Source organism: Oncorhynchus clarkii, chromosome 4, assembly GCF_045791955.1.
Source record: "Oncorhynchus clarkii lewisi isolate Uvic-CL-2024 chromosome 4, UVic_Ocla_1.0, whole genome shotgun sequence".
Lineage (NCBI taxonomy): Eukaryota > Metazoa > Chordata > Actinopteri > Salmoniformes > Salmonidae > Oncorhynchus > Oncorhynchus clarkii.
The window spans coordinates 16,851,145-16,863,424 of NC_092150.1; the positions used below are offsets into that span (position 1 = coordinate 16,851,145).

Here is a 12,280-nt window from a genome sequence, read left to right on the forward strand (position 1 = left end):
GACTTTCCCGGAGCGGATCCTGTGTTCTGCATTCCACCCAGGACAACGGAATGGATCCCAGCCTGCGACCCAAAATAACGACTTTGTAAAAGAGGCAAACGAAGCGGTCTTCTGGTCAGGCTCCGGAGACGGGCACATCACGTGCCACTCCCTAGCATACTACTCGCCAATGTCCAGTCTCTTCACGGAAACATGGCTCATTCGAGAGACGCTATCGGAGTCGGTGCAGCCAGCTGATTTCTCCACGCATCGCGCCAACAGAAACAAACATCTTCCTGGTAAGAAGAGGGGCGGGGGCGTATGCTTTATGGTTAACGAGACGTGTTGTGGTCACAACAACATACAGGAACTCAAGTCCTTCTGTTCACCTGATTTAGAATTCCTCACAATCAAATGTCGACCACATTATCTACCAAGGGAATTCTCTTCGATTATAATCACAGCCGTATATATTCCCCCCCAAGCAGACACATCAATGGCTCTGAACAAACTTTATTTGACTCTTTGCAAACTGGAATCCACACATCCTGAGGCTGCATTCATTGTAGCTGGGGATTTTAACAAGGCTAATCTGAAAACAAGACTCCCTAAATTGTATCAGCATATCGATTGCGCAACCAGGGCTGGTAAAACCTTGGATCATTGCTATTCTAACTTCCGCGATGCATATAAGGCCCTCCCCCGCCCTCTTTTCGGAAAAGCTTACCACGACTCCATTTTGTTGCTCCCTGCCTACAGACAGAAGCTAAAACAAGAAGCTCCCATGCTGAGGTCTGTTCAACGCTGGTCCGACCAATCTGATTCCACGCTCCAAGACTGCTTCCATCACGTGGACTGGGATATGTTTCGTATTGTGTCAAACAACAACATTGACGAATACGCTGATTCGGTGAGCGAGTTCATTAGAACGTGCGTTGAAGATGTTGTTTCCATAGCAACGCTTAAAACATTCCCAAACCAGAAACTGTGGATTGATGGCAGCATTCGAGTGAAACTGAAAGCGCGAACCACTGCTTTTAATCAGGGCAAGGTGACCGGAAACGTGACCGGAAACAAACAGTGCAACTATTCCCTCCGCAAGGCAATCAAACAAGCTAAGCGTCAGTATAGAGACAAAGTAGAATCGCAATTCAACGGCTCAGACACAAAAGGTATGTGGCAGGGTCTACAGTCAATCACGGATTACAAAAAGAAAACCAGCCCAGTCACGGACCAGGATGCCTTGCTCCCAGGCAGACTAAATAACTTTTTTGCACGCTTTGAGGACAATACAGTGCCACTGACACAGCCCCCGCAGCCAAAACATGCGGACTCTCCTTCACTGCAGCCGACGTGAGTAAAACATTTAAACGTGTTAACCCTCGCAAGACTGCAGGCCCAGACGGCATCCCCAGCCGCGCCCTCAGAGCATGCGCAGACCAGCTGGCTGGTGTGTTTACGGACATATTCAATCAATCCTTATCCCAGTCTGCTGTTCCCACATGCTTCAAGAGGGCCACCATTGTTCCTGTTCCCAAGAAAGCTAAGGTAACTGAGCTAAACGACTACCGCCCCGTAGCACTCACTTCCGTCATCATGAAGTGCTTTGAGAGACTAGTCAAGGACCATATCACCTCCACCCTACCTGACACCCTAGACCCACTCCAATTTGCTTACCGCCCAAATAGGTCCACAGACGATGCAATCTCAACCACACTGCACACTGCCCTAACCCATCTGGACAAGAGGAATACCTATGTGAGAATGCTGTTCATCGACTACAGCTCAGCATTTAACACCATAGTACCCTCCAAACTCGTCATCAAGCTCGAGACCCTGGGTCTCGACCCCGCCCTGTGCAACTGGGTACTGGACTTCCTGACGGGCCGCCCCCAGGTGGTGAGGGTAGGTAACAACAGCTCCACCCCGCTGATCCTCAACACTGGGGCCCCACAAGGGTGCGTTCTGAGCCCTCTCCTGTACTCCCTGTTCACCCACGACTGCGTGGCCACGCACGCCTCCAACTCAATCATCAAGTTTGCGGACGACACAACAGTGGTAGGCTTGATTACCAACAACGACGAGACGGCCTACAGGAAGGAGGTGAGGGCCCTCGGAGTGTGGTGTCAGGAAAATAACCTCACACTCAACGTCAACAAAACTAAGGAGATGATTGTGGACTTCAGGAAACAGCAGAGGGAACACCCCCCTATCCACATCGATGGAACAGTAGTGGAGAGGGTAGTAAGTTTTAAGTTCCTCTGCGTACACATCACCCACAAACTGAATTGGTCCACCCACACAGACAGCATCGTGAAGAAGGCGCAGCAACGCCTCTTCAACCTCAGGAGGCGGAAGAAATTCGACTTGTCACCAAAAGCACTCACAAACTTCTACAGATGCACAATCGAGAGCATCCTGTCGGGCTGTATCACCGCCTGGTACGGCAACTGCTCCGCCCACAACCGTAAGGCTCTCCAGAGGGTAGTGAGATCTGCACAACGCATCACCGGGGGCAAACTACCTGCCCTCCAGGACACCTACACCACCCGATGTCACAGGAAGGCCATAAAGATCATCAAGGACAACAACCACCCGAGCCACTGCCTGTTCACCCCGCTATCATCCAGAAGGCGAGGTCAGTACAGGTGCATCAAAGCTGGGACCGAGAGACTGAAAAACAGCTTGTATCTCAAGGCCATCAGACTGTTAAACAGCCACCACTAACATTGAGTGGCTGCTGCCAACACACTGACTCAACTCCAGTCACTTTAATAATTGGAATTGATGGGAATTGATGTAAAATATATCACTAGCCACTTTAAACTATGCCACTTTGTTTACATACTCATCTCATATGTATATACTGTACTCAATACCATCTACTGCATCTTGCCTATGCCGCTCTGTACCATCACTCATTCATATATCTTTATGTACATATTCTTTATCCCTTTACACTTGTGTGTATAAGGTAGTAGTTTTCGAATTGTTAGCTAGATTACTCGTTGGTTATTACTGCATTGTCGGAACTAGAAGCACAAGCATTTCGCTACACTCGCATTAACATCTGCTAACCATCTGTATGTGATTTGATTTGATTTATCACGCCCCAACCAACACAGAGAATAAACAGCTTACTATGGTCAGGGCGTGACAGTTACATTACACCCTCCTATTCACCACCCTTCTTTCTCTCCCTCTGTCTGTCTATCTCTGTCTGTCTCTCAGACATTAGGAGTGAATTAACTCAATAGCCTAACACAGCCAATATCTTCTGTTATTCAGGGTGTGAAGCTGCTCTCCTACCTGTACAACGAGGCCCAGAGCAACTGCAGCAATGCAAACTACACCATGCTGCTGTCCCTGCTCAAGAGCAGCTGTGAGCCCTACACATGGTCAGTCACCCCAGTCTGACACACACAACATGTATTGATCTGTCCCACACATCCCACATGGAATTCATGCTAACCTGCATGACTGCATCACCACAATGCTTTAAAGATGCTTGTAAACAACCTGTGCAGGCATGGTTATGTGCCTGATCGATCCTGTTCCCTGTGTTTGTGCTGTCTGTAGATTTGTGTCAGACTGGGTGTACAGCAAAGTGGTCCGGGACGTGAACAGAGAGTTCATGATCGAGGTCAACGAGGACTACCTCAGCTTCAGAGGTCAGAACATACAATTCACTGCCTATTAAGAGTAACCTGCTAGTACACTAGTGACTGTAGTGACCTTGGTACAGCACCCTGCGACCTGCATCAAGCAGTTCAAGCCTCTTGTAGTAACGAGAGCTATTGATACAGCCTGTTAACAAATATGGATTTCGTTACCACATTCAAGGACAGTATCACCTTTAGATTTGTCTGTGGTTTAGAGGATCATTAGCTGATCTGCAACCCCTCAACTCCTGCAGGGACCAACCTGGGGTTCCTCACTCCTGTTTTAGAGGACACACTAATGTCAACGACTTTACTCAGAGAGAAAGAGGCGAAGCGAGAGGATTTACTCCGCTCAAAATCTGTCCGCATGAGATAAGCAGACCAAGTGGGGATTATTTGAATGGAGGTCTTTGAGAGAGTGTCGAATTACGTGAGGCTTATTTGATCGAAAATAAGTTTCATAATGTTTAGACTGCTACAAATGTACTGATAAAAGTGGATGCACGTGGCAACTTTGAGAAAACAACTTGATTGGGTCTGTTCACACGCGTATCTGCCCTCTCATTGGCTAGAATGATCCCACCTGATCTCGCCTCCTTCCTCCCGTCTTTGAGTACATGTATTTCCATTGTTGGAGCGGTCACTTGACTATATTGTCAATATAATGGATACTATTTGCTTTACTCCAAGTGAGTCAGTTAGCGAAGCAGTCAGTGAAACTTGCTTGGAAAAACTCTGGAAGATTTAGGATCACATCTTCATGTAAAGAGCTATAATATGAAACCTGGTGAATTCACACCCCCCAGTGCCTGTATTAGGGTACACCGGATTAACCTGCTCTGTTTTTATTTCTATAGTAGAGCCAGGAAAAACCCAGTTGGAAAAACTCCTGGCACCACTGTAGTAGGGTCAGGAAAAACGCATTGCGTAGTCATTATTCCTGTGCCTCATAGTCTCCCTCTCATCTTTCCCATCTCCTCTCCACGCCTAGACAAGCACTTCTGAGTGCAGGGCACAACCCTGATCTCCCCTGACTTCGAGGACTGCGTGCCTGTCTTCTCTGACACATTGTCAACGACGTCTACGGGAGGACCATTAACCTACTCAAGATCTACTGTCCCCAGGTCAGTAGTAATAATTCATTTTCACAGCCATACCGTCTCATATTATGTCCTAGGGTCAGTGATTACTAGGATGAAATTACACCGAGTGGCACAGCGGTCTAAGGCACTGCATCTCAGGGCTAGAGACGTCACTACAAACCCTGGTTCAATTCCAGGCTGTATCACTACCGGCCGTGCTTGGGAGTCCCATAGGACGGGGCACAATTGGCCAAGTGTTGTTAGGGTTTGGCCGGGATAGGCTGTCATTGTAAATAAGAAGGCTTGCCTAGTTAAAATAAATACATCAATAATAAAGATACTGACCCATGGTTAAGGTTAGACTGTGGGAGTGCTAAGTTTATCCTAGATCTGTACCTAAGAATCTTTTACCAGATCAGCTCAGCGGTCCTATGTTGGAGCTCAGAGTCTGAGCTTCCCTCGCATCGCTGTCACCTTCTCCCAGCTGGCAGAGATGTGCCGTGTACTGAAGATGCATCCTTAGAAATGCATGAAACTCAGAACTGCCATTAATAAATAATACATAGGATTTTATAGCACTTTTCTAAAGATGCTTTAAAGTGTAGTGCAGTAATGTTAATTAGAAAGATGTGAGGAGAAGAGAGAGCAAGAGAAGGAAAGCAACAGTAATGGCCTATTAAACTGATGTACAGATACGCAACTTGAAACCTTGCATGATCTACAGTACAAATCCATGGCCTATCTTTCAGCTAGAACAGAGGGCAGGAGAGAACAGAACAGGGGAGAGGTAAGCCAGAGGGCAGGGGAGAACAGAACAGGGGAGAGGTAAAGCCAGAGGGCAGGAGAGAACAGAACAAGGGAGAGATAAAGCCAGAGGGCAGGGGAGAACAGAACAGGGGAGAGGTAAGCCAGAGGACAGGGGAGAACAGAACAGGGGAGAGGTAAGCCAGAGGACAGGGGAGAACAGAACAGGGGAGAGGTAAGCCAGAGGGCAGGGGAGAACAAGGGAGAGGTAAAGCCAGAGGGCAGGAGAGAACAAGAGAGATAAATCCAGAGGGCAGGGGAGAACAGAACAGGGGAGAGGTAAGTCAGAGAGCAGAGGAGAACAAGGGAGAGGTAAAGCCAGAGGGCAGGGGAGAACAGAACAGGGGAGAGGTAAGCCAGAGAGCAGGGGAGAACAAGGGAGAGGTAAAGCCAGAGGGCAGCAGATAGATCTCTGCTAATGATGGTCTGTCTTTGTTCTCTGTCTTTGCTGTTAGGTCCTGTGCAGAGAGCAGGCACGCCAGGAACTGATCAATCAGGTCGGAGTCGGCCCGCCAAGACACTGGAAAGCATCTGTGGTGAGAGGGACCATACACACGGTATCATACACACCGGTACACACACACTTAGACACATGCACAGGCGCACACACACACCTTGCTACAACACTGATTATACCTTTACAACATTGCTCACAAAACTGATTACACCCCAAAAGAGTTATTGGCACATCCCTCTAAGAGCTCTCTATAACCCTAAGGATTCCTCACAGAGACGAAAGAGAGAAGGCGGGCTGATATGAATGAGAAAAGGCTTTGAACAGTTTCCAGCACTGCAGGGTGGGAAATCTAATCATCGCTCACATAGTTTAGGAAACTGCTCATATAATTTATTACTTCAAATATGTGCAGCGAGAAGTGAATGAAGCTAGGGCCAAGTACTGCTGTGTGTGTATGTGTGTGTTAAGGGGGTAACCGGCCTGCTGCTGTCTCTTTCCCCCTGCAGGGTGCCAGGTGTCACAGCGTCTGGCTGAAGAGGGAGCGCTATGAGGACCTGAGACTGCACCTGGAGCAGGAGCAAGAGGTGGGACAGACACAGAGAAGAGAAGCCAGAGAGAGACCGTTGCACTTTACTTTCAACTTTCCCTTTGAACTCTTTATATTTGAACTAGCTTGAGAGAATGTGACACCGAGAGAGAGAGAGAGAGAGAGAAAGAGAGAGAGAGAGAGAGAGAGAGAGAGAGAGAGAGAGAGAGAGAGAGAGACTTTTTAACTCTTTTTTGATCTTGAATCATATAAACACCTGTTAGGAACAAAACACTGTTCTTTAATCTGCCATGTTACTGTTGTCTTGCCTCAGCTGTAGTGTGGGTGTAACCTGTGTTTGTGTGTGTGTGTGTGTGTGTTGTTGTTGCACAGTGCAGACAGGAGAAATGAGCAGGAGGATGACTACAGCTTTGGCAGAAAGAAGAAACTACAGGACCTGGAACAGCAGCTAGAGATCAGAGCCATGCCTTGCCACTAGAGGGCGCCACCACACCAAACTCATGTTGTACACACGAAGCCATGCCTGGCCACTAGGGGTGCGCCACCACACCCAACACACGTTGTACACACATAGCCATGCCTGGCCACCAAGGGGGCGCCACCACACCCAACACACATTGTACACACAGAGGTAATTTAATATTGTAATTTAATATTGTGTGGATGAAGGGCGGGTGAGGGGTGGGCATGTTGAATAAAGAGAAAACAATATCTTAAAAAATCCAAGAATGTACCATTTTTGTGCAATTTGTATCTTTGATGTTTTTCTTAAATTATTTTAGGCTATATGTCATTAGTGCGTAAGCCTAAGCTTTATGTCCTAACTGTACTCAACACACCAATTGCCAAATGCTTTTGGGAACGAGCAGAAAAAGTTAACGTCGATCCATGGAAGCAAAAAGGACAATATGGAAGTTTAATTCAATAAGAGAAAAGCTGTGAAAGGAGAGTTGGAAATAAAGAGAAGGGAGGGTCAGAAAAGTCATGTTTGGGAAAGATTTGGTTAAGTGGAAAAATAGGATGATAGCAGTGCTGGCTATGTTATGTATGATGATTGTGAGGCACTTTACAAATTTGACAGTCACAAGACTGGGACCTCAAATAGGCCTATGGCACATCAAGGGAACTGTAGCCTGTTTAGTTGGGTTACATGGAAACTGAAATCTGGACACTGACTTTAGGTCTATGACCTCTCACAACTCCTTCAGAATTAAGTATTTCTTGCAGTAAAATTATACACCATATGTAGGTGTAGCCGATGTGACGTGTGCAGAGCGTCCCTGGTTCGCGCCCAGGTCGGGACGAGGGGACGGACGTAAAGTCTATACTGTTACATAGGCAACATTTTTACTTGGGAACAGGAGTGGAGAAATGTGATTTCCGTTCCTCAGCCTCTGACTGTAGCCTACAGCTCATTTTCTATATTAGCGTGTTGGGGTAGGGTGGGGACTTCAAATGTTCACTTGACCACATATAGTGATATAACAATTGCTGGCGGCTGTGGGTGAACAAACAGCTGATCTGCCCACCACCACACCATGCACACGTTACACACACAGAGCCAGGTCTGGCTACTAGGGGGCGCCACCATACACACACACACACATATTACACAGCCACTCACACTCATTCCTTTAGAGCAAATACTTTTTAAAAGCATAAATTGGAGCTGTATTTATTTACAAAGTGTCCAAATGTAATAAAGCACGAATAATGGTTATAGGTTATTATGATAAAGGTCAGAGTTGCACTAATCTCATAATCAAATCATATCATCTCATATCTTGATATTTAAGACAAGCCTGATTAGGGTGAACATAAATAACCTGAGAAACAATGCATCCTGGTCCTCAGGAAGGAGCTGTTTGCCCAGTACAGCCACCTATCAAAGGAGGTAGAGTGAATGAGACTGGATGGTTCCCAGGCAGTTCCTACAGCAAGACCAGCAGCTCACTTATCTAAACCCCGAGGCTAAGATCTAAACCCCGAGGCTGAGAAGCATCCTCTAGGAGGGCAGAGACCCCCTATGGAAATAATACAGCCAACACCAGCTCAGACCACTCAACCATCAGCACAGGTATGTGTGTAGAATGGCATCGCATAGAAGTTAACCCATATGCAGACTGCTTAAAACTCATAGAAGTGTAAGCTTGACTGAGTGTGTGATCTCTGCTCTCTGTCCTTACCTCACTGTTCCCATCCTTGTATTGGATATAGCCCTGTGAGCATCAGCCAGAGGAACCAACCCAGGCCCTTCTCCACCAATCCTCTCCCCTAAACTCCCCCTCTACGACCCTCGACACCTGGCTAGACGTCACTGTACCTGGCTAGACCTCGCTGGGGACCTGCAGTACAGCCTGATGTGGCTCACCTCCACCTCCACCCCTACATACCCCTAGGTTCCTCCGAGTCTACTCTAGGATGTGTTGTGTCAGGGAGGGAAGTACCTACAGTCATTCTTCAGACTCCACCTTAGGAGGAGGGTGTGTAGTCTCTGGGGCTGAACCCCTTCATGCTCCTCCACCCAGGGTTGAATCTGAGGAGTGTCCAAAGTCACTTCCAAGTAAAGGAATCAGGTGTGTGGTGTCAGGAATGGTAAACCTTCCTTCTTTGATACCAGGAAGTGACTATGGACACTCTTCAGATTCAGCCATGGGCAGAGGGTGCATGCTATCCGGGAATGAACCCCTTCGAGCTCCTTTTCCTGGCAGCAACTTCGGACAATCCTCCGACTCCACCCTGGGCATGGGCTGTGTGGTGTCATGTGTAAATCCTCTACCCTCCCCCATCCCTGGCAGTACCTACGGACACAACTCAGACTCTGCCTTGAGAGTGGGCTGTGTGGTGACGGAGACTGGTAATGAATACGACCGCAGGACTCTGGAGCAGCAGCGGCTGGCTGAGGGCATCTTATCCTGGGCAGCGGGCTTGACTCTGTCCCCTGGAGAGAGTTCAGAGAGGGAGTACCTCCACTCCCTGGCTGCTCAGTAACCGGTGGAGCAGTACGAAGACTGCTGTAGTCTCATGAATAAGTCAAATACACCACTGGAGGCTGCTGAGTGGAGGATGGCTCACAATAATGTCTGGAATGGAGTCAATGGAATGGTATCAAACACAGTGAAACCATATGTTTGACACCACTCCATCTATTCCGTTCAGACATTACCGTCCTCCCCAACTAAAGGGCCACCTGTGAAATCCATGTATGCCTACATGTATAAATAATGTATAGGTTATGCAGTCAACTCCTGATTAGTGCACTTCACACGCACTGTTGTAGTATAGTGCAGTGCTTCTCAAACCTCTCCTCCGGGACTCCCAGGTGTTTCACTATTTTCTTGTAGCTCTGAACTAGTTCCCCTGATTCACTACATAAGTGCTTGATGCTTAGCTGACAAGTTGAATCAGGTGTGCTATCTCTGGAATAGATCAAACACGTGGAATGGCTGTAGTTTCCTGGGGAGAGATTTGAGAAACGCTGGTATAATGCACACATCCATGACAGTCCCAGGTCACTGGGAGATTCTCGTTTGGGCAAAAGACAGTCCTCCGTCCTCTTTGCTCCATGACCTGGAAACCAATAAGTGGTCGAGAAGTGTGTCAATTCGTTAATAGGCAGATGAAAGTTCCCTCCCCTCCTCGATAGCCACCTTTCATCAAGGATCCTCATGTGTATCGTACTGCAGAAGAGTTTTTAAATCTGCCACACCTCCCTTTGAATCAGCTTCTGTTTTGTCAGAGAAAAACATGCACAGTTTAAAAACAATATGCTACGTATTGTTTTATCTATACAACTTTCTGCACAACTGACTTCATTTGTTTTGAGCACTTTATACATTTATTTTGGGATCCAGCCCTGGAAATGTAATTAGCCTAATGACGCGTGAGTGGAGAAGGAGACTCATTTTGAGCAATCTCATTTCATCCACGTTCACGCTCCTCGCTGACTCTCCTCCATTAACTTTGACCTTTTCCAAAAGGAGGTGAGAGATGACGGAGGAGACAGTATGCAGGAGGTGAGAGATGACGGAGGAGACAGTATGCAGGAGGTGAGAGATGACGGAGGAGAGAGTATGCAGGAGGTGAGAGATGACGGAGGAGACAGTATGCAGGAGGTGAGAGATGACGGAGGAGACGGTATGCAGGAGGTGAGAGATGACGGAGGAGACAGTATGCAGGAGGTGAGAGATGACGGAGGAGACGGTATGCAGGAGGTGAGAGATGACGGAGGAGACAGTATGCAGGAGGTGAGAGATGACGGAGGAGACGGTATGCAGGAGGTGAGAGATGACGGAGGAGACAGTATGCAGGAGGTGAGAGATGACGGAGGAGACAGTATGCAGGAGGTGAGAGATGACGGAGGAGACAGTATGCAGGAGGTGAGCAAGATGGAATTGATAAAAGGCCATTGCATCATACGTATCAGGAACGGACTACTCCAGTCTAAAGTTGGCCAGGAAATTAACAGTAGTCATCTATTTGATTATAAGCTATTTCATTGAAGTAACCATAAATGTATTATACACATATATTTTGAAGTAGAATCTCACCATGTCTGTTTTTGTGAGCCGTTTCCTCTACAACATCTCTCTATTTGTGTGCTTAGCACGGACTATTTCGTACTCCTGTTAACCCCCCTCCTCTCTCTCCCCCAGTGTATCATTGGTCAACAAAGTGGTGGTGGAGAGGCACTTTAAGGCCCTCAGGCACTTCCTGCTGATGGGTAGTTTGCCCAGTCTCTCAGCAACCTGATCTTTGAGGATCAGCTGCCATACCTTTTATTTATTTATCTGTTATTTTACCAGGTAAGTTGACTGAGAACATGTTCTCATTTGCAGCAACGACCTGGGGAATAGTTACAGGGGAGAGGAGGGGGATGAATGAGCCAATTGTAAACTGGGGATTATTAGGTGACCGTGATGGGTTGAGGGCCAGATTGGGAATTTTAGCCAGGACACCAGGGTTAACAACCTACTCTTACGATAAGTTCCATGGGATCTTTAATGACCTCAGAGAGTCAGGACACCCGTTTAACATCCCATCCGAAAGAAGGCACCCTACACAGGGAAGTGTCAGGAAAGAGTGCCTCCTACTGGCCCTCCAACACCACTTCCAGCAGCATCTGGTCTCCCATCCAGGACCAACCCTGCTGAGCTTCAGAAGCAAGCCAGCAGTGGTATGCAGGGTGGTATGCAGGGTAGTATGCACACCGTGGTGTGTTTATATTATGTACTTGTGTGTGTTTTGCCTGGGTGTGTATTTGCTGTGCTTTTTCTGTCAGTGTGTTCTGTGTTTTGATATCTAACCCATGTGTGTGTTCTCCTCTCGTCAGATAGGTAGTCGTCAGACTCCTGGTCCTGAGTAAGGCTCTCCAGTAGTCTCCATGGAGACAGTCTCCATGGCTCCTAACTTCACCTTTGCCCTGTGCTTCCTCCCTGAGACCTTCCACCCTCATAACTCCGACACTCAACCGCCTGGAGCTACGCTACAAAGGTCAGAGACCGGAGTGTATGAGGGAGCCAATGTGTGTGTGTGCAGTAGATTGCTGTCATCAAGGCAAAGGGTGGCTACTTTGAAGAATCTCAAATATAAAATATATTTTGATTTGTTTAACAATATTTTGGTTACTGCATGATTCCACGTGTTATTTCATAGTTTTGATATAACTATTATTCTACAATAACAACCCTGCAACATTTGACTGGTAATGAATGTGTTTAGAAACTAATGATACCATGAATATGTTTAT

The 12,280-nt window shown here is 47.3% G+C and overlaps 1 protein-coding gene across 1 annotated transcript; it reads left to right on the forward strand.

Moving 5' to 3' along the window:
- The first annotated feature begins 10,538 nt into the window (after positions 1–10,538).
- LOC139407508 (late embryogenesis abundant protein 1-like) lies at positions 10,539–11,896 on the forward strand. Its single transcript, XM_071151299.1, has 2 exons — positions 10,539–10,910; positions 11,864–11,896. Exons 1-2 carry the CDS (start codon positions 10,539–10,541, stop codon positions 11,894–11,896), a joined length of 405 nt encoding a protein of 134 aa, XP_071007400.1.
- Positions 11,897–12,280: the final 384 nt, after the last annotated feature.